At 45.6% G+C, this 27500-nt stretch overlaps 1 protein-coding gene across 2 annotated transcripts in view; it reads right to left on the bottom strand.

Moving 5' to 3' along the window:
- Positions 1-27500, bottom strand: part of LOC139368642 (plexin-A1-like) — a 304007-nt gene that overhangs the window by 70402 nt on the left and 206105 nt on the right. For both annotated transcript variants that reach the window (XM_071107765.1, XM_071107766.1), the window contains exon 10: positions 17961-18161. In XM_071107765.1, the coding sequence (XP_070963866.1) occupies positions 17961-18161 (201 nt within the window). The remainder of the gene's footprint in view (positions 1-17960; positions 18162-27500) is intronic.

The raw sequence follows: 27500 nt of genomic DNA, 5'->3' as shown, positions 1-27500 counted from the left end.
ATCATCATTACACTGCTCTCATTACCATCACCCTACTACCCATATCACTACTACTACTACTACTACCATCATCATTATTACTACTACTACTACTACTACCATCATCATTATTACACCTACTACTACTACAACTACCATCATCATTATTACTACCACTACTACTACTACAACTACCATCAGGATTATTACTACTACTACCATCATCATTACACTGCTCTCATTACCATCACCCTACTACCCATATCACTACTACTACTACTACTACCATCATCATTACTACTACTACTACTACTACTACAACTACCATCATCATTATTACTACTACTACTACTACTACTCTTACCATCATCATCACATTGCTCTCATTACCATCACCCTACTACCCATACCACGACTACTACAACTACCATCATCATTATTACTACCACTACTACTACTACAACTACCATCATCATTATTACTACTACTACTACTACTACCACCACCATCATTACACTGTTCTCATTACCATCACCCTACTACCCATACCACTACTACTACTACTACCATCATCATTATTACTACTACTACTGCTACCACCACCATCATCATTACACTGCTCTCATTACCATCACCCTACTACCAATACCACTACTACTACTACTACTACCACCATCATTACACTGCTCTCATTACCATCACCCTTCTACCCATATCACTACTACTACTACTACTACCATCATCATTATTACTACTACTACCATCATCATTACTACCACTACTACTACTACTACTACTACCACCACCATCATCATTACACTGCTCTCATTACCATCACCCTACTACCCATACCACTACTACTACTACTACTACCATCATCATTATTACTACTACTACTACTACAACTACCATCATCATTATTACTACTACTACTACTGCCATCATCATTATTACTACTACTACTACTACCACCACCATCATCATTATTACTACTACTACTACTACTACCACCTCATCATTACACTGCTCTCGTTACCATCACCCTTCTACCCATACCACTACTACTACTACTACTACCACCATCATCACACTGCTCTCATTACCATCACCCTACTACCCATACCACTACTACTACTACTACTACCATCATCATTATTACTACTACAACTACTACTACCACCACCATCATTATTACAACTACTACTACTACTACCATCATCATTATTACTACTACTACTACTACTACTACCATCATCATTATTACTACTACTACTACTACCACCACCATCATCACACTGCTCTCATTACCATCACCCTACTACCCATACCACTACTATTTGGAATGATAAACAACAATAATAATAGTAATAACAATAATAGTAACAACAATAATACTAATAATAAGTAAGTTACTATTTACTATGCAGATGTTATTATTCAGTGTCCCTCAGGCTATGGGAGGCAAATACATATTTGGCTGCAAGAGGAGCCATTGCTCCTTCGCCCATGAGTAGTTTTAGATTTTCCTCTGGGTTTAATAAGTTACAATTTGGAATAAATGTAGTCATTTCTGTGAATACGGAATCTCTTGGTGAGGAATACTTATCACAGTAAAGGTGAAAGTGCATCTCTGTTTCTACCTCCCCTGTTGTGCAGTGACCACATTCACACTCCTCTTTGGGTAGCCATGTCTTTTTATGTCTGCCGGTTTCTATTGCCAATCGGTGTTCACTCAGCCTGTACTTGGTAAGGATCTGTCTCTGCTTCGTATCTCTGACAGTCGAGATAATCAGCCAATTCATATTCTCTGTTTAGGATCAGATAGCAATTTAGTCGGCTTTGGGATTTTGTTTAGTTTTTGTTGTAAATATGAGTGTTTTGATTCATAATTTTGTTTATTGGAATTCTTTCTTTTGAAGCAGTGCTGGTGTCAGCTTGGTTGGTTAGGTCCTACACCAGCTGACTGAGAGGGCTCGTTTCTGGGCTCAGCAGACTTGAATTTAGATGTAGCCAACATTTTCATGATCTTTTTAAAATTTCCATTACTACTGGAAAGCTGCCCAATTCTGTCCTACATGCATTAGTTGGTGTATTTCTCTGGACTTGTAGAATTTTCCGACAGAATTCTGCATGTAGAGCTTCAATTGGATGTTTGTCCCACATATTAAAGTCCAGTTTATTGAGTGGCCCCCAAACCCCACTTCGGTAAAGAGTTATTGGTAGGATTACACTGTCAAATATTTGGGTCAAAATTCTAATTGAGATGTTGATATTGAATAATTACATTTTTACATTTATACATACAATACTCTGTGGGCTTTTTCTTTGAGTGCATTCACTGTTGCAGATATGGTCAGACCAAGGTATGTGTAATTTTTTGTGTGTTCAATGATGGTGTTGTTCAAGGTGAATTAATATTTGTGTTTCTGACATCAGTTTTTTTGGGGGAAAATCATGATTTTCGTTTTTTTGAAATTTACTGCCAGGACCCAATTATGGCAAAATTGCTCTAGAATATTAAGGTTCTGTTGAAGACCTTCTTTGGTTGGTGATAGAAGTACCAAGTCATCAGCATATACAGTGGGGAGAACAAGTATTTGATACACTGCCGATTTTGCAGGTTTTCCTACTTACAAAGCATGTAGAGGTCTGAAATTTTTATCATAGGTACACTTCAACTGTGAGAGACGGAATCTAAAACAAAAATCCAGAAAATCACATTGTATGATTTTTAAGTAATTAATTAGCATTTTATTGCATGGAATAAGTATTTGATCACCTACCAACCAGTAAGAACTCCGGCTCTCACAGTCCTGTTAGTTTTTTTTTAAGAAGCCCTCCTGTTCTCCACTCATTACCTGTATTAACTGCACCTGTTTGAACTCGTTATCTGTATAAAGGACACCTGTCCACACACTCAATCAAACAGACTCCAACCTCTCCACAATGGCCAAGACCAGAGAGCTGTGTAAGGACATTAGGGATAAAATTGTAGACCTGCACAAGGCTGGGATAGGCTACAGGACAATAGGCAAGCAGCTTGGTGAGAAGGCAACAACTGTTGGCGCAATTATTAGAAAATGGAAGAAGTTCAAGATGACGGTCAATCACCCTCGGTCTGGGGCTCCATGCAAGATCTCACCTCGTGGGGCTTCAATGATCATCAGGAAGGTGAGGGATCAGCCCAGAACTACACGGCAGGACCTGAAGAGAGCTGGGACCACAGTCATTAAGAAAACCATTACTAACACACTACGCTGTCATGGATTAAAATCCTGCAGTGCACGCAAGGTCCCCCTGCTCAAGCCAGCGCATGTCCAGGCCCATCTGAAGTTTGCCAATGACCATCTAGATGATCCAGAGGAGGAATGGGAGAAGGTCATGTGGTCTGATGAGACAAAAATAGAGCTTTTTGGTCTAAACTCCACTCGCCATGTTTGGAGGAAGAAGAAAGATGAGTACAACCCCAAGAACACCATCCCAACCGTGAAGCATGGAGGTGCAAACATCATTCTTTGGGGATGCTTTTCTGCAAAGGGGACAGGACGACTGCACCGTATTGAGGGGAGGATGGATGGGGCCATGTATCGCGAGATCTTGGCCAACAATCTCCTTCCCTCAGTAAGAGCATTGAAGATGGGTCGTGGCTGGGTCTTCCAGCATGACAACAACCCGAAACACACAGCCAGGGCAACTAAGGAGTGTCTCCGTAAGAAGCATCTCAAGGTCCTGGAGTGGCCTAGCCAGTCTCCAGACCTGAACCCAATAGAAAATCTTTGGAGGGAGCTGAAAGTCCGTATTGCCCAGCGACAGCCCCGAAACCTGAAGGATCTGGAGAAGGTCTGTATGGAGGAGTGGGCCAAAATCCCTGCTGCAGTGTGTGCAAACCTGGTAAAGAACTACAGGAAACATATGATCTCTGTAATTGCAAACAAAGGTTTATGTACCAAATATTAAGTTCTGCTTTTCTGATGTATCAAATACTTATGTCATGCAATAAAATGCTAATTAATTACTTAAAAATCATACAATGTGATTTTATGGATTCCGTCTCTCACAGTTGAAGTGTACCTATGATAAAAATTACAGACCTCTACATGCTTTGTAAGTAGGAAAACCTGCAAAATCGGCAGTGTATCAAATACTTGTTCTCCCCACTGTAGCAGGTATTTTACCTCTGTGTCAAATAGTGTCCTGGGGCTGGAGAATGGTCCAATTTCATTTCTTATGTTATCAAGACCACAAGCCTTCTTTCATTTTATAGATCTGAGGTTTTCATTTAGTTCTTGTTGGGTTATTGGGTAATCTAATGGATGTTAGTTGTTTTTAATGACTGATTCAAGGATGTCACATTGTTCTTGAATTTCTAATTGGTTCTGTTGTAAGTCTTTTTGTGGGATGTTTTTGTATAGATGATCAAAATAAGTTTTCCAAATTCCTTCATCTTGTGTGGCTAATTCTTGTGGCTTTACTTAAATTGTTCCACATTTCCCAGAATTGGTTTTGGTCAATTGCGTTTTCAATTTTATCAATTGTCTTGTTGGTATAATTCAATTTCTTCCGTTTCAGTGTATGTTTCTACTGTTTCAGTGTATGTTTCTACTGTTTCAGTGTATGTTTCTACTGCTTCAGTGTATGTTTCTACTGTTTCAGAGTTTCAAAGTATTCATATCGTAGCTCTGGGTTGTTTTCCGCTTATGTTTTTAATTTGACATTTGTCTTTGGTGTTTTCTAATTGTTTCACATTCGTTATCAAACCATTTTTCAGAAACATTTTGTTTTTTGTTTCTGATGTTTTTTGTTTCTGATGATGACAATGGTGTCTGTGGTCTGACAGTGAATGCACTAATGGAGGAGGGGTCAATGTCAGTGATGTCATAATCGACTACACTTGTGCCAAGAGCTGAGCAGCAAGTAAACTGACCTAAAGAGTCCCCTCTGATACTACCATTAAGCATGTACAGGCCTAAGGCTCGACAGAGATGCACTAACTCCCCATTTTTGTTCAGTATTTGGTCAGGACTGTTTCTATTATTTATAATAGGGCTACTGTACAAGGAGGGGTGTCCAAATATGTGGTGGTTACCTCCCGTATGAGTGTAGTCAGGCTCAGAACCTGTTCTTGCATTGAAATCTCCACAAAGAAGCACTTTACCCTCTGCCTGAAACTGAATGATTTTTGTATGGAGATTGTCAAAAAACTGATCATCATAATATGATGAATCTGAAGGAGGAGCATAAGCTGCACATATGTATACATCATTGTCGCAAAAGATTGTACCTTCGTTAAGTTTTAGCTAAATGTGATTAGTACCTTTTTTCATTTCATTCAGTGCTAAGTCCTGCTTACGCCAAATGATGATTCCACCTGAGTCTCAGCCCCGTTTAACATTTTTATGTTTGATTGATGGTAGTAAACTTTCTCTATAGCCCGGGGGACACTGAGTATCTGTGTCTCCACGACACCATGTTTCCAGTAGGATTACGATGTCCTGTCCCTTGATGTTTTTAATCCATTCAGGATTTGTTGTTTAATAACCAAAATGTGAAGAGTATAGGCCCTGGATATTCCAAGAGCTGATAGTTAGTGATCTCATTTATAATAAGTGATATTCACTGGTTTGAGTAAAGTACATTGACAAAAAAACATAATAATAATATATATATATATACACACATACACCATCACATATAATTATTATTATAATACCAGTGCCAATAAAATAAAGAATAGTTGTAAGCAAATGAATAAGAATGAAATAAGATTGCACACAAAATAAGTACAATGCAATCTGCAACCCTGTGAGTGTGAGTGTGTGTGTGTGCATGCGTGCATGCGTGTGTGTGTGCGTGCATGTGTGCGTGTGTGTGTGCGTGTGTGTGAATTAAAGGGTCTGTCTAACTCAGTAGTCTGCATATTAGATGCAGTAGTTGGCGCATATTAGATGCAGTAGTTGGTGCACCTCTCCTATGTCTGATTGTTCTAGGTGTCTTTTGCCAGAGGTTACCTCAGCATACGTAGGCTGATGATCTGAATGATACATGGTATGGACTGCATCATGTGGTCCACTTCTATGAAGGACAGTGTTCTGCCCGACACTAGAGTAGTGGTCAGTGCTGTGTTGTAATGAGCCAGGTCTAGTAGAGCTGTGTTGTGATGAGCCAGGTCCAGTAGAGCTGTGTTGTGATGGGCCGGGTCTACTAGAGCTGTGTTGTGATGGGCCAGGTCTAGTAGAGCTGTGTTGTGATGGGCCGGGTCTACTAGAGCTGTGTTGTGATGGGCCAGGTCCAATAGAGCTGTGTTGTGATGCGCCAGGTCTACTAGAGCTGTGTTGTGATGGGCCGGGTCTACTAGAGCTGTGTTGTGATGGGCCAGGTCTAGTAGAGCTGTGTTGTGATGGGTCAGGTCCAGTAGAGCTGTGTTGTGATGGGCCAGGTCTACTAGAGCTGTGTTGTGATGGGCCAGGTCCAGTAGAGCTGTGTTGTGATGGGCCGGGTCTAGTAGAGCTGTGTTGTGATGGGTCAGGTCCAGTAGAGCTGTGTTATGATGGGCCAGGTCTACTAGAGCTGTGTTGTGATGGGCCAGGTCCAGTAGAGCTGTGTTGTGATGGGCCAGGTCTACTAGAGCTGTGTTGTGATGGGCCGGGTCTACTAGAGCTATGTTGTGATGGGCCAGGTCCAGTAGAGCTGTGTTGTGATGCGCCAGGTCCAGTAGAGCTGTGTTGTGATGGGTCAGGTCCAGTAGAGCTGTGTTATGATGGGCCAGGTCTAGTAGAGCTGTGTTGTGATGGGTCAGGTCCAGTAGAGCTGTGTTGTGATGGGCCAGGTCTACTAGAGCTGTGTTGTGATGGGCCAGGTCCAGTAGAGCTGTGTTGTGATGGGCCGGGTCTAGTAGAGCTGTGTTGTGATGGGCCTAGTCTAGTAGAGCTGTGTTGTGATGGGCCAGGTCTAGTAGAGCTGTGTTGTGATGGGCCAGGTCTAGTAGAGCTGTGTTGTGATGGGACTGGTCTAGTAGAGCTGTGTTGTGATGGGTCTGGTCTAGTAGAGCTGTGTTGTGATGGGCCAGGTCCAGTAGAGCTGTGTTGTGATGGGCCGGGTCTAGTAGAGCTGTGTTGTGATGGGTCTGGTCTAGTATAGATGTGTTGTGATGGGTCTGGTCTGGTCTAGTAGAGCTGTGCTGTGATGGGTCTGGTCTAGTAGAGCAGTGTTGTGATGGGTCTGGTCTAGTAGAGCTGTATTGTGATGGGTCTGGTCTAGTAGAGCTGTGTTTTGATGGGCTAGGTCCAGTAGAGCTGTGTTGTGATGGGCCAGGTCCAGGTCCAGTAGAGCTGTGTTGTGATGGGTCTGGTCTACTAGAGCTGTGTTTTGATGGGTCTGATCTAGTAGAGCTGTGTTGTGATGGGCCAGGTCCAGTAGAGCTGTGTTGTGATGGGCCAGGTCTACTAGAGCTGTGTTGTGATGGGCCAGGTCCAGTAGAGCTGTGTTGTGATGGCCAGGTCCAGCAGAGCTGTGTTGTGATGGGTCAGGTCCAGTAGAGCTGTGTTTTGATGGGCCAGGTCTACTAGAGCTGTGTTGTGATGGGCCAGGTCCAGTAGAGCTGTGTTGTGATGGGCCAGGTCTACTAGAGCTGTGTTGTGATGGGCCAGGTCTAGTAGAGCTGTGTTGTGATGGGTCAGGTCCAGTAGAGCTGTGTTGTGATGGGCCAGGTCTACTAGAGCTGTGTTGTGATGGGCCAGGTCCAGTAGAGCTGTGTTGTGATGGGCCGGGTCTAGTAGAGCTGTGTTGTGATGGGTCAGGTCCAGTAGAGCTGTGTTATGACGGGCCAGGTCTACTAGAGCTGTGTTGTGATGGGCCAGGTCCAGTAGAGCTGTGTTGTGATGGGCCAGGTCTACTAGAGCTGTGTTGTGATGGGCCGGGTCTACTAGAGCTGTGTTGTGATGGGCCAGGTCCAGTAGAGCTGTGTTGTGATGCGCCAGGTCCAGTAGAGCTGTGTTGTGATGGGTCAGGTCCAGCAGAGCTGTGTTATGATGGGCCAGGTCTAGTAGAGCTGTGTTGTGATGGGTCAGGTCCAGTAGAGCTGTGTTGTGATGGGCCAGGTCTACTAGAGCTGTGTTGTGATGGGCCAGGTCCAGTAGAGCTGTGTTGTGATGGGCCGGGTCTAGTAGAGCTGTGTTGTGATGGGCCTAGTCTAGTAGAGCTGTGTTGTGATGGGCCAGGTCTAGTAGAGCTGTGTTGTGATGGGCCAGGTCTAGTAGAGCTGTGTTGTGATGGGACTGGTCTAGTAGAGCTGTGTTGTGATGGGTCTGGTCTAGTAGAGCTGTGTTGTGATGGGCCAGGTCCAGTAGAGCTGTGTTGTGATGGGCCGGGTCTAGTAGAGTTGTGTTGTGATGGGTCTGGTCTAGTATAGATGTGTTGTGATGGGTCTGGTCTGGTCTAGTAGAGCTGTGCTGTGATGGGTCTGGTCTAGTAGAGCAGTGTTGTGATGGGTCTGGTCTAGTAGAGCTGTATTGTGATGGGTCTGGTCTAGTAGAGCTGTGTTGTGATGGGTCTGGTCTAGTAGAGCTGTGTTGTGATGGGCTAGGTCCAGTAGAGCTGTGTTGTGATGGGCCAGGTCCAGGTCCAGTAGAGCTGTGTTGTGATGGGTCTGGTCTAGTAGAGCTGTGTTTTGATGGGTCTGATCTAGTAGAGCTGTGTTGTGATGGGCCAGGTCCAGTAGAGCTGTGTTGTGATGGGCCAGGTCTACTAGAGCTGTGTTGTGATGGGCCAGGTCCAGTAGAGCTGTGTTGTGATGGCCAGGTCCAGTAGAGCTGTGTTGTGATGGGTCAGGTCCAGTAGAGCTGTGTTTTGATGGGCCAGGTCTACTAGAGCTGTATTGTGATGGGCCAGGTCCAGTAGAGCTGTGTTGTGATGGGCCAGGTCTACTAGAGCTGTGTTGTGATGGGCCGGGTCTACTAGAGCTGTGTTGTGATGGGCCAGGTCCAGTAGAGCTGTGTTGTGATGAGCCAGGTCCAGTAGAGCTGTGTTGTGATGGGCCTGGTCTAGTAGAGCTGTGTTGTGATGGGTCAGGTCCAGTAGAGCTGTGTTGTGATGGGACTGGTCTAGTAGAGCTGTGTTGTGATGGGTCTGGTCTAGTAGAGCTGTGTTGTGATGGGCCATATCCAGTAGAGCTGTGTTGTGATGGGCCGGGTCTAGTAGAGCTGTGTTGTGATGGGTCTGGTCTAGTAGAGATGTGTTGTGATGGGTCTGGTCTGGTCTAGTAGAGCTGTGCTGTGATGGGTCTGGTCTAGTAGAGCAGTGTTGTGATGGGTCTGGTCTAGTAGAGCTGTATTGTGATGGGTCTGGTCTAGTAGAGCTGTGTTGTGATGGGTCTGGTCTAGTAGAGCTGTGTTGTGATGGGCTAGGTCCAGTAGAGCTGTGTTGTGATGGGCCAGGTCCAGGTCCAGTAGAGCTGTGTTGTGATGGGTCTGGTCTAGTAGAGCTGTGTTTTGATGGGTCTGATCTAGTAGAGCTGTGTTGTGATGGGCCAGGTCTACTAGAGCTGTGTTGTGATGGGCCAGGTCCAGTAGAGCTGTGTTGTGATGGCCAGGTCCAGTAGAGCTGTGTTGTGATGGGTCAGGTCCAGTAGAGCTGTGTTTTGATGGGCCAGGTCTACTAGAGCTGTGTTGTGATGGGCCAGGTCCAGTAGAGCTGTGTTGTGATGGGCCAGGTCTACTAGAGCTGTGTTGTGATGGGCCGGGTCTACTAGAGCTGTGTTGTGATGGGCCAGGTCCAGTAGAGCTGTGTTGTGATGGGACTGGTCTAGTAGAGCTGTGTTGTGATGGGTCTGGTCTAGTAGAGCTGTGTTGTGATGGGCCAGGTCCAGTAGAGCTGTGTTGTGATGGGCCGGGTCTAGTAGAGCTGTGTTGTGATGGGTCTGGTCTAGTAGAGCTGTGTTGTGATGGGCCGGGTCAAGTAGAGCTGTGTTGTGATGGGCCAGGTCCAGTAGAGCTGTGTTGTGATGGGCCGGGTCTAGTAGAGCTGTGTTGTGATGGGTCTGGTCTAGTAGAGCTGTGTTGTGATGGGTCTGGTCTGGTCTAGTAGAGCTGTGCTGTGATGGGTCTGGTCTAGTAGAGCAGTGTTGTGATGGGTCTGGTCTAGTAGAGCTGTATTGTGATGGGTCTGGTCTAGTAGAGCTGTGTTGTGATGGGTCTGGTCTAGTAGAGCTGTGTTGTGATGGGCTAGGTCCAGTAGAGCTGTGTTGTGACGGGCCAGGTCCAGTAGAACTGTGTTGTGACGGGCCAGGTCTACTAGAGCCATGTTGTGATGGGCCAGGTCCAGTAGAGCTGTGTTGTGATGGGCCAGGTCCAGTAGAGCTGTGTTGTGATGGGCCGGGTCTAGTAGAGCTGTGTTGTGATGGGCCTGGTCTAGTAGAGCTGTGTTGTGATGGGCCAGGTCTAGTAGAGCTGTGTTGTGATGGGCCAGGTCTAGTAGAGCTGTGTTGTGATGGGCCAGGTCTAGTAGAGCTGTGTTGTGATGGGTCTGGTCTAGTAGAGCTGTGTTGTGATGGGCTGGGTCTAGTAGAGCTGTGTTGTGATGGGCCAGGTCCAGTAGAGCTGTGTTGTGATGGGCCGGGTCTAGTAGAGCTGTGTTGTGATGGGTCTGGTCTGGTCTAGTAGAGCTGTGTTGTGATGGGTCTGGTCTGGTCTAGTAGAGCTGTGTTGTGATGGGTCTGGTCTAGTAGAGCTGTGCTGTGATGGGCCGGGTCTGGTCGTGCTGTCCTAAGGTGGGTCTGGTCTAGTAGAGCTGTGCTGTGATGGGTCTGGTCTAGTAGAGCTGTGCTGTAATAAGCCGTGTCTGGCTCTTTTCTCCTGGAGATGGTGGGGGTACTGTTTTTTCAGAAAGTGGAGTGGGGGGGCCTCTGCTGCTGGGTTGATGGGTGTGTGGGTCCCTGCCAAGTGTTGCATCCTTTATGTCCTTGGCAAAGGTTCTGATACTGTCCTGATCAAGATGTACATTATCGTATAAGTGTTGACATGTCAGAGTGGGATGGTGAGCCGTTCTGACGTTGAGCAGTGAGGCACAGTCCACAGTGATCTGTTGATTTACTTTGTTGATCAACTGTCCTGGGAAGTCTTTTCTTGGTAGGAGGGTGGACACAACTATATTGGTTGTTGGGAACATAGCCGTTCTGCCACTCTTCTCACTGCCCCAGATACATTTTCACCTTTGGCATGAAGGTCGTTTGTGCCAGTGTGGATGATGATGTTGTCAGGGGTGTCAATCCTGGTCTGACTGAGTAGCTGCATTGCACTGTCAGTTGTAGGAAACCAGAACTTATACACCTGGTGTCTAGGGAATCATCTTTCCTGGACTAAGAACTTCCCTTTTGAATCAATTAGGATTGCAGTTGTGGGTGATTGTCTTGGTGGAGCAGACTGGGAGGCTGGTTGGCTGACCTGGACTGGAGCGGACTGGGAGGCTGGTTGGTTGACCTGGGCTGGAGCAGACTGAGAGGCTGGTTGGCTGACCTGGGCTGGAGCAGACTGGGAGGCTGGTTGGCTGACCTGGTTGGATGGGGCCACAGTGTCTCCTGACCCCTCCTGTCTCAGCCTCCAGTATTTATGCTGCATTAGTTTGTGTCGGGGGGCTAGGGTCAGTTTGTTATATCTGGAGTACTTCTCCTGTCCTATTCGGTGTCCTGTGTGAATTTAAGTGTGTTCTCTCTAATTCTCTCTTTCTCTCTTTCTTTCTCTCTCTCGGAGGACCTGAGCCCTAGGACCATGCCTCAGGACTACCTGACATGATGACTCCTTGCTGTCCCCAGTCCACCTGGCCGTGCTGCTGCTCCAGTTTCAACTGTTCTGCCCTATTATTATTGGACCATGCTGGTCATTTATGAACATTTGAACATGTTCTGTTATAATCTCCACCCGGCACAGCCAGAAAAGGACTGGCCACCCCACATAGCCTGGTTCCTCTCTAGGTTTCTTCCTAGGTTTTGGCCTTTCTAGGGAGTTTTTCCTAGCCACCGTGCTTTTACACCTGCATTGCTTGCTGTTTGGGGTTTTAGGCTGGGTTTCTGTACAGCACTTTGAGATATCAGCTGATGTACGAAGGGCTATATAAATAAATTTGATTTGATTTGACCTGGGCTGGAGCAGACTGAGAGGCTGGTAGCTTGACCTGGGCTGGAGCAGACTGGGAGGCTGGTTGGCTGACCTGGGCTGGAGCAGACTGGGAGGCTGACCTGGGCTGGAGCAGACTGGGTGACTGATAGATTGACCTCGGGCTGGAGCAGACTGGGAAGCAGGTAGGCTGACATGGGCTAGAGCAGACTGTTAGGCTGGTGCAGTGTCATCAGGTGGTGGAGGCCATGCTGGTCTCAGGTTCTGCTTGTGTTATGCCAAGCTGGTGGACATGTTCTCTAGATGCAGAGGACATAATGACTAGCTGCTGGTTGAGGGTGTCAATGTACCTCTCTCTTTGTTCTAGCTCCTTTCTTGTTGTGCTCAGATGATTTCTGAGGTCATCATTTGTCTGACTCAGTTTGTCCATTCTGGTTTCTAATTTAGCAATAGATGCTCTGCTCTCCTCCCGGAAAGGTTTCATCTCTTCTTTTAGTTTCTGGACAGTGTCCTCCTCTTGAAGTTTGTTCTCTCTGAGTTCTATGACTTCTGCTTCGACTAGAGCGAGGGTGTTGTGGAAACGTTGCATAGCAGGTGTTCTTAGTGTTGTAGACATGCCCTTGTCTCTGTCTGCTGCAGGTGAAGTAGGTAGAGGGACACTGAGGGCTTCCTGCTGGGTCACAGAGACCGTTGGGGCCTGCTTTTCTCCATCTCCCTCCTTTTCTTTTTCCACCGTTTCTGAGATGAGTTCAGCTTCTGCTTTTAGAGTAGCAAACCTATTCTCAAAAGCCTGGAGGCTTGAAACATTGCCTTGTATCAATACAGTTCCATTATATAAGTTTACTGTTTGATACGTGTTGCTCTGGTCAGCTTCTTCAAAAAAGCTGATCTGACATCCTTGACTGATGCCTCTCTTTTTTTGAGAAAAGGGAAGTGGTTACAAATAACCCTTTTCCATATGTGCCCTCGTTTGGTGTTAAATATTCAATACACTCTTGTTTTGCAACTGGTAAGATCTGCAAACAGCCATTCATGGTTCTGTCCCATCAACAAACCTTTGAAACCTTTCTTAGCTTTCTCTGTCTGGATGTCTTGTGGGTAAACAATTTCCATAGCAACGCTGGTGATGTTGGCTACAATGTTGCAATAAAAGCCTTGTTTCTTGTATTATTGTCTCTTGTGTTTTTAGAGGACTGTTTCACTTTGATGTCCTCTGTCTTCTGTCCTTATTTTGTCTTTCTTTTCTACTGTTAACTAGATATTCTTTGTTAACTAGCTAGCTTCTTCCAGGAGAGTCCCTAGCAACTGCTTAGCAACTGGTAAAAATTTCAGCTAGCTAAGATAACTGTACAATTTCATCACAAATAGTTACTTTTTTTTATCTTCTTCGTTTGTTGCTTGTTTTGTCTCCTATTCAGTCTTGTAGTTTTCGTTTGCCTTTTTCCGATGTACTTCACTCTAAAAACCATGTAAAATTAAATATTTGTAGGAACTCATTTTTTCAGCAGCTGCTGCTCAACTTGAAACTAATTTTCAATTCAATTCAAGGGGCTTTATTGGCATGGGAAACATGTGTTAACATTGCCAAAGCAAGTGAGGTAGATAATATACAAAAGTTAAATAAACAATACAAATGAACAGTAAACATTACACAAACAGACGTTTCAAAACAATAAAGACATTACAAATGTTATATTATGTATATTTACAGTGTTGTAACAATGTACAAATGGTTAAAGTACACAAGGGAAAATAAATAAGCATAAATATGGGTTGTATTTACAATGGTGTTTGTTCTTCACTGGTTGCCCTTTTCTTGTGGCAACAGGTCACAAATCTTGCTGCTGTGATTGCACACTGTGGAATTTCACCCAGTAGATATGGGAGTTAATCAAAATTGGGTTTGTTTTTGAATTCTTTGTGGATCTGTGTAATCTGAGAGAAATATGTGTCTCTAATATGGTCGTACATTTGGCAGGAGGTTTAGGAAGTGCAGCTCAGTTTCCACCTTGTTTTGTGGGCAGTGAGAACATAGCCTGTCTTCTCTTGAGAGCCATGTCTGCCTACGGCGGCCTTTCTCAATAGCAAGGCTATGCTCACTGAGTCTGTACATAGTCAAAGCTTTCCTTAATTTTGGGTCAGTCACAGTGGTCAGGTATTCTGCCGCTGTGTACTCTCTGTTTAGGGCCAAATAGCATTCTAGTTTGCTCAGTTTTTTTGTTAATTCTTTCCAATGTGTCAAGTAATTATCTTTTTGTTTTCTCATGATTTGGTTGGGTCTAATTGTGCTGCTGTCCTGGGGCTCTGTAGGGTGTGTTTGTGTTTGTGAACAGAGCCCCAGGACCAGCTTGCTTAGGGGACTCTTCTCCAGGTTAATCTCTCTGTAGGTGATGGCTTTGTTATGGAAGTTTTGGGAATCGCTTCCTTTTAGGTGGTTATAGAATTTAACGGCTCTTTTCTGGATTTTGATAATTAGTGGGTATCGGCCTAATTCTGCTCTGCATGCATTATTTGGTGTTCTACGTTGTACACGGAGGATATTTTTGCAGAATTCTGCGTGCAGAGTCTCAATTTGGTGTTTGTCCCATTTTGTGAAGTCTTGGTTGGTGAGCGGACCCCAGACCTCACAACCATAAAGGGCAATGGGCTCTATGACTGATTCAAGTGTTTTTAGCCAGATCCTAATTGGTATGTTGAAATGTATGTTCCTTTTGATGGCATAGAATGCCCTTCTTGCCTTGTCTCTCAGATTGTTCACAGCTTTGTGGAAGTTACCTGTGGCGCTGATGTTTAGGCCAAGGTATGTATAGTTTTTTGTGTGCTCTAGGGCAACAGTGTCTAGATGGAATTTGTATTTGTGGTCCTGGTGACTGGACCTTTTTTGGAACACCATTATTTTGGTCTTACTGAGATTTACTGTCAGGGCCCAGGTGATCTAGAAGATCTAGGTGCTGCTGTAGGCCCTCCTTGATTGGTGGCAGAAGCACCAGATCATCAGCAAACAGCAGACATTTGACTTCGGATTCTAGTATGGTGAGGCCGGGTGCTGCAGAAATTTCTAGTGCACGCGCCAATTCGTTGATACATATGTTGAAGAGGGTGGGGCTTAAGCTGCATCCCTGTCTCACCCCACGACCCTGTGTGAAGAAATGTGTGTGTTTTTTGCCAATTTTAACCGCAAACTTGCTGTTTGTGTACATAGATTGTATAATGTTGTATGTTTTACCCCCAACACCACTTTCCATCAGATTGTATAGCAGACCCTCATGCCAAATTGAGTCGAAGGCTTTTTCGAAATCAACAAAGCATGAGAAGACTTTTCCTTTGTTTTGGTTTGTTTGGTTGTCAATTAGGATGTGCAGGGTGAATACATGGTCTATTGTACGGTAATTTGGTAAAAAGACAATTTGACATTTGCTCAGTACATTGTTTTCATTGAGGAAATGTACGAGTCTTCTGTTAATGACAATGCAGAGGAGTTATTGGGGTCAAACTTGTCTCCACTTTTGTGGATTGGGATGATCAGTCCTTGGTTCCAAATATTGTGGAAGATGCCAGAGCTAAGGATGATGTTAAAGAGTTTTAGTATAGCCAATTGGAATTTGTTGTCTGTATATTTGATCATTTCATTGAGGATACCATCAACACCACAGGCCTTTTTGGGTTGGAGGGTTTTTATTTTGTCCTGTAACTCATTCAATGTAATTGGAGAATCCAGTGGGTTCTGGTAGTCTTTAATAGTTGATTCTAAGATCTGTATTTGATCATGTATATGCTTTTGCTCTTTATTCTTTGTTAAAGAGCCAAAAATATTGGAGAAGTGGTTTACCCATACATCTCCATTTTGGATAGATAATTCTTTGTGTTGTTTGTTTAGTGTTTTCCTCTCTCTCTCTACTGGCTCCATGTCATCTACAAGTCCATGCTAGGTAAAGCTCCGCCTTATTTTATTTATTTACTTTTCTGCACTTTTGCACACCAGTATCTCTATCTGCACATGACCATCTGATCATTTATAATTTATCATTTTCCTCTCTTGAATCCCACGGTAACACTGCCACGTTTTGGACTTCTAACCCCTTTTAAACATTGTGTTTGAGATGTTCTTCTGCATCCACTGATATCAACCATTAGTCTGTGTGATAAACGGGGGATGAGCTGTAGCGGTGTTTCTGAGACAAGGGCGGACCCGAAAACGGTTCTTCTCACAAAAACGCCTGTAAAGACCAAACGGTTTGAGCTACAAACTATTATGGCCCACCTATGAGAAGCTGAGACTCTGATGCTCACAAGCCACAAAATAGTCGTTAGAAGGTAAGGTTCTTCTGCGTAGAAGATCCCAGGAAATCCCAGGACATAGTGCCTATAATACTGTAATAAGCTCACAGTGTTGCTGTCACACACGGTCACAACTCCACACTGGTTGGATGTTCATTTCACTGAGCAAAACATTTCTACATGTATTTTGTATCAGGTCTTTGCTTGGCGGCTAAATCGTGAGGCTAAATATTAAGGCAGAGCAAGCAGATGAGTGAAGGTAGTGAATTTCAGCTTTTTCACTGTGCGAGCCCTGGGACCATCTCATAATAAGCTCTGCAGAGACATGCTCCACTCATGCTAAAATCACAGCACGTTAAGTAACCCTTAAATGGTCCCATTTAACGGCCGTGATTGCACTACGGAAATTAACACGGCTGAAATTGCCGTTTCCTATTCAAATTGACAGCTTGTCTGGCTTGCTGAACAGCGGCGGTGACATGTTTCAGTGTGTCTCCCTCCCTCCACCAGCAGGCAGCACCCTGCCTGACTGACGACCCAGAGGTGGCATCCAGAGAGAGGGAGACCGTTGGACTAGCCTCGCCCTACAGGCTGAAAGGGAGCACAAATACACGTCTAAAAAACATTTGCTGCGCGATGCATACTAACCATAACACCTTGTCATGCTGTTTGTTACCATTAGACAGCGACAACGTTTTCTTGGCCCCTTGCTGTGTAGCCAGTTGTTTGGCAGCCCTAGCTCAACATTCACACCAATATCGTTCTGTCTGCTGCTAAAATCGAATGGAGAAATGGCATGCCACTGGCTGAGCGGGCAGAAGCTGTTGATTTGAAATGGCTGCAACAGCAAACAGTCGATAAAGGCCTGTTTAGTGAGACAGCTCTCCTCGTGCTCTTAGCTGCGTAATTAGCTTCCCTTCAGAAGAGCCAAGAGTTTCCCGAGTGAGACAGGAGAGTTCTATAATGGCCATCGATAAAGCTGCGCAGACGAGTGTCATACCACTGTCAGACGCACAGGCCCACTCTACCCGTTAATGACTGCAGATGGCAGTCCGTTAAAGTGATTACACAGCCTTGTGTTTCATTGAGCCTGAATGGTTACAGCACTGTCCTCCCAGGCCGAGCTAGCTGGACAAACCTACAGCTGAATGAAAGGAGAGACTGAGAGAGGGAGAAAAAAAAGATAAATGGAGAGAGAGATGGACAGAGAGAGAGAAGAGAGAGACGGACAGAGACAGAGAGAGAGAAAGGAGAGAGAGCGGGGGAGAGGGGGAGAGGCGAGCAAGGCAGATAATGGCTAAGGACGGCTGCTGCTGCTATTATTACAACTAAATGGCATACTAAGAGATTTGAAAAGAACAGGGCAGAGAGGTGGGGGGAAACCAAAGTAGATAAAAGCAAGAAGACAGAACCACTCTGGCTAGCAGAGAAAAAACTATTCCATGTTTACAAATTAGAAAGTGAACACACAGAGAGAAACACACAGAAACAAATGCAACCTTTAGACTACACTGTACGACTACACCGTATGACTAGGATGGTGGTTGGGTTGGGGGGTGGTAGGACAGCAGAATAAGACAGGACAGGTATGGTACTCACCGAGGTCCTCTGACACTGGATGCTGGTGCTGTTGAAGCGTAGGGCGGTGACGCTGTAGGTGGCTCCCTGGATGTGGAAGATACACTCATAGTTCCTCTGTCCAGACTGGGGCTGAGGCAGGTTCTTAGCCAGCAGGGTGATGGGCTTCATCACCCCCACGGGGATGTAGATCTGGGTGGATGGCAGGATCTGGGGACACTCCTGGGAACAGGGAAAGAGACAGTGGTTCGCCCTCTATTCTGTAAGCAGGTCAAAGTAAGGAAATGGTGGACTGGAGATTTACTGGACGGGAGAAGTAAGTATAGCATGCTGGTATAATGTCCATAAAGCGTTAGTGATTTTGAAAGTGGTCTTGATGCACAGTGTGTGAGGATTTAAGCACAGAGTGATACAAAGACAAGAGACAAGAGGAATGCAGTATTTATAATTGTATAAAGCCATGTAATGGGCCTAATTGCTCTGAGAAACTGGCATATTTTTGTAGGGGGGGGGGTGGCAAAGTGATTAGCGACCACATAGTTTGTTGCCATGCCAACGGATTAGCGAGACAAAACAAAATTAAGCAATTCAAGTGTTAATGCCATTTAAAGGTTTTGGCAGGGCTGTGTTCGTGGGTACGGACGCCAACAGCGTCTGGGCCAAAAAGCCAGTCCAGTCCAGACGATCAGTGGGAAGAGCAGCAAGTGCTGTCTTGTCTCCTCTCTGGGCCCTGACCCCTCTCTGCCCAACACGGGGGCACTGGAGAGGACAGGAGCAAGGCAGCAGGCAGCTAAAGAAATACATCAACTAACGGAAGACGGGCCACCACAGACACAATTGTCATGTGTCCCACTCGCTGTTTGTTGATTTTAGACGTCACCCTCTCCCACACAAGATTTAGCGACAGGCTGTACAGAAAAGATACTACCTTTCCAAACAGTTACATAGCAAACACATTAACAGTACCATGCTAATGGGAGTGAATGAAATGTGCTGTTTCTCTTTCTATTCAACCGAGTCAACGCCAATATGCTGGACAAACAAGTCCAGACAGCAGACGGTCTTGGTCAGCAGGAAGAGACAAAGGGCCAAGCATAAATACAAAAAATATGTCATGAATCTGTACCTTAAGCCAAAACGATTCCAATATCAACATTTGTAGATGTTTGAGGAAATTCAAACATAATATAATTGCTATTTTAATTCTCAGTTGTAGTGGATGACTCCAGTGTCTAGTATACTCTATACTGAGGACTGTGAATATCATTCCTGTGTGTGTGAGTGAAGCTTCTTATCATGAGTTGGGCTGTGCAAACAGACTCCTTTTCAGAAGCCAACACAGGTCTCCGTGACACCAGGCAGCCAGGCGCTTCCATTGGACAGCTTCCACTGCTGCCCTGCCATTAAACTGTGTTCCACCACAGCGCTCCTCCTGTCCTCTTTTCTCCTCTCTTCTACCTTCTTCCCTCCCCTACTCACCTCTCCTCTTGCCTCCTTTCCTCTGCTCCTCACCACCAACTCCTCTCCTGAATAAATATATGATTATGCAATTTCCCTGTGAATCTGGACAGACCTGTCTTTGTCCTCAATTACTACGTATGAGACAATGGAAGACTCTTGATAGCTAAGCTAGAAGAAATGTATAGGAGTCGCCTCAAGACAATAGGGAGCTATTTGCCAATAGCTGAAGACTATCCTTAACTACTGAGGATAAGGAACTCTGAGGTCCATATTACCTTAAATAAACACTATCGGGTACGGTAATATTCTGGGAAGGCAATACTCCCAAAATATTCATGGTAACTTTGGTCTCTTTAATCATTATTAGCTCAACATCATCTCCCTGGTCTGCAGGCTCATTTGTAAATCAGTTTGTGCTTTGCTAAACCAGCGTTAAATTAAGTGCAGGTAATGACTTGAAATTGCAATTTGAATCAGAAAGACAGCGGGCCAAAAAAATCATTGGACTTAATGGAATTGGGTGATACCTATTCTCCTCCCGATAGGCACAAACCCAAATAGCGAAACAAGAATAATGGGGCTTGTGAATGAATCCCCAATTCTAAAGCGGCGTGGAGAGAGGATGATCAATTCCACGGGGGCTGCGCTGAGTCTGAACGAGACGTTGTGCTGGTGGCCAGGCAGCCATTTGCTTTAGTATTCAGTGCACACAGGTGAGGAACAGACAAGCGTAAACAACACGCTTAATGAACTGCCTCCAGCCTCTGATAGGGACTGTGTATGTGTGTTTGTGTGTACATGTATGTGTGTATGGATGTGTGTGTGTGTGTGTGTGTGTGTGTGTGTGTGTGTGGATGTGTGTCTGTGTGTGTATGTGTGTGTGTGTGTGTGTGTGTGTGTGTGTGTGTGTGTGTGCATGTGTGCACACATTTATGTGTTTACCAGTCTGTCTCTAGGACAAAGAAGTCAAACAGTCTTCCCACCCAACCAGTGGTGGAACGCTGCTATCGCCCACTATCTGGGTCAGACCACAGCCTCCTTCTATGGTATGTAATACATGTGTCTCTGGTCAGACAGTGCAGAGACAAAGACAGCCAGATTGCTAAGTCCTCAGTCTGGACCACACTCTGGCCCCACCTGTGCCAACACACGGCCCGCCCGCCTGCTGCAGAAACCCCAGGGGTCTAGTGCATTGGCGTGGATTGGAGGGTCGTAGACACAAAGTGTGCTGGATCAGCACTGCGGGACAAGCCAGAACCACATGCTGCAGCTCTCAGCACCCAACCCAGCCAAATCCATCAACCATCAGCCAGAGCCAGGAGACAAAGACCCGCCAGGTTCAGAAGGGAACTGATGATGAACACAACTTGAGGGAAGAGAGAGAGAAAATAAGGTGAGGAACCAAAACGTGGTGAAGAAAAAATCTAAACTATTTAATTACCAGTCCTGACAGGTGTCAAAACAGAGTTAAAATGATCAGATTGCACTCTTGTGGAATATAATGGAACAATGGTTTACCAAGGGGATTCCCCTGAAGGGGTTTCTCTCTTTTATTTTTCACTCCTTTATTTCCTTAGAAATGACAGAGTGAGAGAAGGAGAAAGAGAGAGAGAGAGGCATGTGTGAGCTGGGGCTCCTGGTTAGGTTGGCTCTCCCTCCTCTTCCCCCTCTTCCCCCTCTCCCCCCTCTTCCCCCTCTCTCCCCTGGTGCTGGGAGTCAGGCAGAGGTGAGATACAGCCCTGGAAGTCACACAGACGTTTATTAAGGTGGGAATGAGAGTTAGGAGGAGAGTCAGGGGTTCACCAAAGGGGAGAGTGTTTGTCTGATTATTTGTGTTACCATCCACCCCTTGGGGGAAAGACGAGGCTGGATCTCTGGGAGAGAGAGAGAGAGAGAGAGAGAGAGAGAGAGAGAGAGAGAGAGAGAGAGAGAGAGAGGCAGAGCTTACAGCTGTCTCTGCTCCAAAAACCCAATCTAACCCTGGAGTTGGGAGCCGGAGCGCTGCAGAGAAACCCGTCTTGAGGGCAAACAGGAAGAAGGCATAAGGAGTCGGCCAGCAGCAGATAAAGATGAGTTTCTGGCTCCAGACTCATCTCGACTTCCCCCATATCCTCCTGTTAGCGCTAGCTTGGCCCTGGCAGCTCTGTATGGCTTGCTCGTCTCCATGGTGTTTGTTTTGCTGAAACGCAGCCTCCAGCCATGCCCCCTCTGGCAACAGATTTCTGTTAGCATCCAGCCATCCCCTCCCAGCAAGCCGTGCAACACTGCCGAGGTGGCAGTCTGAGAACATTAAGCAGGGCTCACATAACAAACAGCAGAACGAGAGAGAGAGAGAGAGAGAGAGAGAGAGAGAGAGAGAGAGAGAGCAAGATAGAGAGAGAGAGAGCGAGAGAGAGAGAGAGAGAGAGAGAGAGAGAGAGAGCGAGAGAGAGAGCGAGAGAGAGAGAGAGCGAGAGAGAGAGAGCGAGAGAGAGAGCGAGAGAGAGAGAGCGATAGAGAGAGCGAGAGAGAGAGAGAGAGAGAGTGAGAGAGAGAGAGAGCGAGAGAGAGCGAGAGAGAGAGACAGCGAGAGAGAGAGAGCGAGAGAGAGAGAGCGAGCGAGCGAGAGAGTGAGTGAGAGAGAGAGAGCGAGAGAGAGAGAGAGCGAGAGAGAGCGCGAGAGAGAGAGCGAGAGAGAGCGAGAGAGCGAGCAAGAGAGAGAGTGAGAGAGAGAGTGAGAGAGCGAGAGAGAGAGCAAGAGAGAGAGCGAGACAGAGAGAGCGAGAGAGAGCGAGAGAGAGCGAGAGAGAGCGAGAGAGAGCAAGAGAGAGCGAGAGAGAAAGAGCGAGCGAGAGAGAGCGAGAGAGAGAGCGAGCGAGAGAGAGCGAGAGAGAACGGGAGAAAGGGTGAGAGAGAGCGAGAGAGAGAGAGAGGGGAGAGAGAGAGCGAGAGAGAGGGAGGGAGACAGCTACAACGGTGATGAACTCTAAAAACACCAGCAGAGGGAGAGGGTAGGGTTTGTAGGCCATGGAGAGTGAGGAATGAGGGTCTTCCTAGTTTCTCATGCAGATGATTTCTCATTGATCTGCCATTGGCCCTGCATGACCCTACAGTAATGAGGTGATGTCATCATGGGATGCTGAGGTCTCTGTGGGCTGCTGGCTGTGACCTCTTGGGAACCTCCTCCAGGCACCCTGATCAATCCCAATCCACCATGAAGAATGGGGAGTCACTGCTGGCGACAAGGGGGTTTGATAGATGAGTAGCTTTGTGATTGACAGAAGGGTGTGCGGTGGGGCGAGGCGAGGTGGGGCGAGGCGAGGTGGGGCGAGTAGAGAGTTGCCGAGCACCCTTATGGATTACCGATACAGCCCAGTGAACTGGCCCCCTGGCAAGGAGCAGGGCCCACATCGATCAGCGCAACGCACACCAACCCAACACACAGAGGGGAATGAGAGAGAAAGAGGAAGAAGAAAAAGGGCTCTGATGACTACATCTCTCGAGGGAGACAAGGACGGACAGACGCTGAATAATATGATCTCACTTTGCCGGGTTTGCTGGGTTTCATGCGAGCCAATACACGTCCCCATAGATCTCTCCTAAGAATACTGTGCAGACAGGTCAAGAGGGCCAGCGAGCAGCATATCATATCCATCAAGACTTCTCAGTGATTTAAGGCCTGTCGGGCCGCTCCCCGCCGAATCCAATAGTTCCCCGCTGGCCTCTTCATTTGGACAGAGCTGAGCTGTTTAGAGTCAAACACAATGGAGCTCTGGGCTTTGTTTTATCAGAGATGGTCCTGTCAGTTTCTGTGCCACTGTATCTGGGCTGTATGCAGAGACGTGAATACATGTAATAAGCCACACCAGATCAACGCACAGACTTGATGCTAGGAAACACTGAGCTCAGACAATTGATATTGGGTTGTGTTTAGGACCATAAGATCACATTGCAATAAACTACCATAATTAACCAATTTACAGGCAGGTATAAGTCTGTACAGAACTATATTATTTCACCTCGTAATTATATTACTATGACAAAAGTCGTAAAGAGTAACAGTCATTGGGTTGTATGAAGTAAGTCCCCAAGGTCTAGTCCTGTGGCGAGACAGTGTTAGAACTGTGCTAGATAAGACATCATGAGGCTATCAGAAGAGCTCGGCGGTTAAAGGAAAGCTACTTTGAACCATGAAAAGGTGTTTGGAGTGTCCGCCCACTCCTGGGCCCTCCTGTGATGGAGCACGGAGAGTAGGGAGAGCCCAGAGAGCTTGCTTTCTTTCTTTTTTATTTAACCTTTATTTAACTGGGCAAGTCAGTTAAGAACAAATTCTTATTTACAATGACGGCCTACCCCGGCCAAACCCGGACCCGGACGACGCTGGGGAGATGAAATATGCCCGTTCAAAAACTCCTGGGAGAAATCTGCTACGAAATCACAGATACTGACGACTTGGCTAATAATACTTTAGTGCAGTTTATAGCATTAATAATATTGTACAAGCTGTAAAAGAACTAGCTTTGCCCCAAACATGAAACATGATCACTGATCTCGTATTATGCTGATGCTGCAAGGGGAGTTCTAGAGTCAGTACTTTCTCTGAAGGGGAGAACTAGGACAGCAGCATTAGATGACTAGGAATTATTCAAGAGAAAATACAGGAAGTGGAGCTGGCCCTGATGGTGTCATTGGACCGAACCCCACATGAAGAAGCTGTCACCAGGATCTCAACTCTTCTATGTAAAATTCATCCCCAGCCTCCATTAGGAGGACAGACATTGTGGCATCTGGAAATGAAGATTGAATACACTTTGAATAATTAAAGTAGGTGCAGATCAGTGGCAGGCTTGGATCCCTGAGCGCGAGGAGAGGGGAGAACCAGATATAGAACCATCATAATCCACATGATAATTCACATTTTCTGTTGCTGCAGGATTATTTTCCTGCTGTAGCAAACGGGCTCAAATTAAGATCCTACATCTGTAACACACGCATGTTGAAATAACTGAAATATCGCAAACAGAATTTGTGTTATAAGCAGTGTTAAGAGGTTATGTCATTTTTCCTCCCTGGCCCTCATTCACCGCCAGTAATTCACCGTTAGTAATTCACCGCCAGTAATTCACCGTTAGTAATTCACCGCCAGTAATTCACCGTTAGTAATTCACCACCAGTAATTCACCATTAGTAATTCACCGCCAGTAATTCACCATTAGTAATTCACCGCCAGTAATTCACCGTTAGTAATTCACCGCCAGTAATTCACCATTAGTTATTCACGGCCGGTAATTTACCATTAGTAATTCACCGCCAGTAATTCACCACTAGTAATTCACCATTAGTAATTCACCATTAGTAATTCACCATTAGTAATTCACCGCCAGTAATTCACCGCCAGTAATTCACCATTAGTAATTCACCGCCAGTAATTCACCGTTAGTAATTCACTGCCAGTAATTCACCATTAGTTATTCACCGCCAGTAATTTACCATTAGTAATTCACCGCCAGTAATTCACCACCAGTAATTCACCATTAGTAATTCACCATTAGTAATTCACCATTAGTAATTCACCACCAGTAATTCACCGCCAGTCAGCCTGCCCAGCTGATGATGGCCCATCAAAACTACACCTAAACTATATCGAAACTAATTGAACACATAGGTATAATAATAGAGTTAGCCTGAGGACAAGATTCCATTCACAATAGTCTGATGAGTGACAATATTATCAATTGAAGCAGGGAAACAGAGTGACAAAAAGTCACTTTTTGGAATCCTCCTACAGAATCACATGCACATGATTTCTGTTTAGTATCAGAAAGAGCAGTTTGTAAAACAGGTGAGGTCAGCTCTATTTCAAAATATCCCCTTTTCCAAGAAGAACTGGTGTTCCCAACATGGCGAAGCACGGCGAAGCAAGGCGAAGCACGGCGAAGCACGGCGAAGCACGCCGCTCAGACTACTAAGCAAATACTGGTAACAAAATAAGACTTCAAATGTGCTATTCTATCTTTTGAAATACATTTTCTTATTACCATACTATTTCTGAAACAAAATTAGAAGAGATTTCTTTGTGATCGATTTAACACTTGAATTGTGGGCTTTTTAGTGGTTTTCGTTTTTACATACAGCCTACAGCCTACACAAACTAATGAAAATGCTTTGATGTTTTACTATATTTTATATTCTTAAACACAACCAAAGGAGTCTTTTTCTAATAGCATATGACATTTATTTATTAGACTGTTACGTTGACCTCCAAAAGAGGCTTCAAGTAGGGTCCCTCCAGGCCCAGCACTTCTAGTGTTAATGGTACATCCACAGATGTCAGTCCCATTCCGTAAGGCTGGCTGCAGTAGTGGTGGAGTTGGCTGGGCTGTTCTCAGTAGTGACACTGGGGATGGAGAAAGCCAAACTTCAGCAGGGCTGAGGGCTGGAGCTTGTGCTGGTCCGGTCTCATCCTCCCTTGCTTGTTTACAGTCTATTTACTGTAGTGCTACTGCAGCTTACCATGACCCTGTTGGACGCACGCCCTCTAGTGTGTGTGTGTGTGTGTGTATGTGTGTGTGTGTGTGTGTGTATTCGTGTGTGTGTGTGTATTCGTGTGTGTGTGTGTATTCGTGTGTGTGTGCATTCGTGTGTGTGTGTGTGTGTGTGTGCGAGTGTGTGTGTGTGTGTGTGCGTGCCTGTGTGTACTCACAGCAGAAATGCTTTCACAACACCAGAGAGACGGGAGAAGGCGGAGGAAAAAAACCCACCTGACAGCCAGATGAGACAGACTGTAAATTCGAGGGAAGGAAGGAATTATGCTTGGCAGATGTGGAGGAGAGAGAGAGGAGAAACTGAGGATGCCTGTCTAAACGCATGAATACAGAAATTAGGACTGAGTAGTAGCTTTTCCTTTCCAGGTTTATACCATGAACAGATACTTTATCAGACATAGAGCCACAAATGCATCGTCGACTTTGACAACCGGTATTAACTGGTGTTAACCAAAGCTAGCCTAACGTGTAATATCTTAATCTAAGGAAGTACACTAGGCCTACATTTCACCCTCCAGAGCAGGAAATGTAGGTGACAGGCGGAGAACAGAGATACACATGACCTTACTCTGGTGTGTGGATGCTTCTTGTAATAATCAGCTAATAAAGACTAATCTCCATCTCCGTGTTTCCATCTCCACAGCCACAGCTGCTCTAATGGTTATGAATTGGACAAGGACAAATAGCAGAAGTGTTTCATTCCCCCAGTGGGTGTTATAATATACCCTGAGTGTACAAAACATTAGGAACTTCCCAGGACACAGACTGACCAGGTGAATCCAGGTGAAAGCTGTGATCCCTTATTGATGTCACTTGTTAAGTCCACTTCAATCAGTGGAGATGAAGAGGAGGAGACAGGTTAAAGAAGGATTTTTAAGCCTTGAGACAATTGAGACATGGATTGTGTACAGTATGTGTGCCATTCAGAGGGTGAATGGGCAAGACAAGATATTTAAGTGCCTTTGAACGGGGTATGGTAGTACAGTTGGAGCCAGGTGCACCGGTTTGAGTGTGTAACGCTGCTGGGTTTTTCATGCTCAACAATTGCCCGTGTGTATCAAGAATGGTCCACCACCCAAAAGACACCCAGCCAACTGGACACAACTGTGGGAAGCATTGGAGTCAACATGGGCCAGCATCCCTGTGGAACGCTTTCGACACCTTGTAGAGTCCATGCCCCACCGAAGTGAGGCTGTTGTGAGGGCAAGGGGGGTGCAACTCAATATTAGGAGGGTGTTCCTAATGTTTTGTACACTCAGCGTAGAGTTACTGCATGTAGGAACTCCATAAGGATGGAGTGTTTGATCATGTTTTGGGCATAGCCCTCCTATCAGGGACTAAGCCCAGTTCTGAAACGAGTCCATCACGTTGTTGGAGACTGGCTGCAGACAGACAGAAGTTTCTTCTACCAGACCTACAGACCCGCCACCACTGTCCATGACCACCCTGCACTGCAGAAACACATTTGTTTGTTTCGATGTTTGTTTGTTTGTTTGTTTATTCATTTATCCTGATGGGTTTCTCAAGTGCGGCCTACTCAAGCAATGTTCTGCCTGGTTGGATATAATGTGCTCCT

This window comes from Oncorhynchus clarkii, chromosome 16, assembly GCF_045791955.1.
Source record: "Oncorhynchus clarkii lewisi isolate Uvic-CL-2024 chromosome 16, UVic_Ocla_1.0, whole genome shotgun sequence".
Lineage (NCBI taxonomy): Eukaryota > Metazoa > Chordata > Actinopteri > Salmoniformes > Salmonidae > Oncorhynchus > Oncorhynchus clarkii.
Note: the sequence above shows the minus strand (reverse complement) of the source record. Positions and strands in the feature narration are given on the sequence as shown.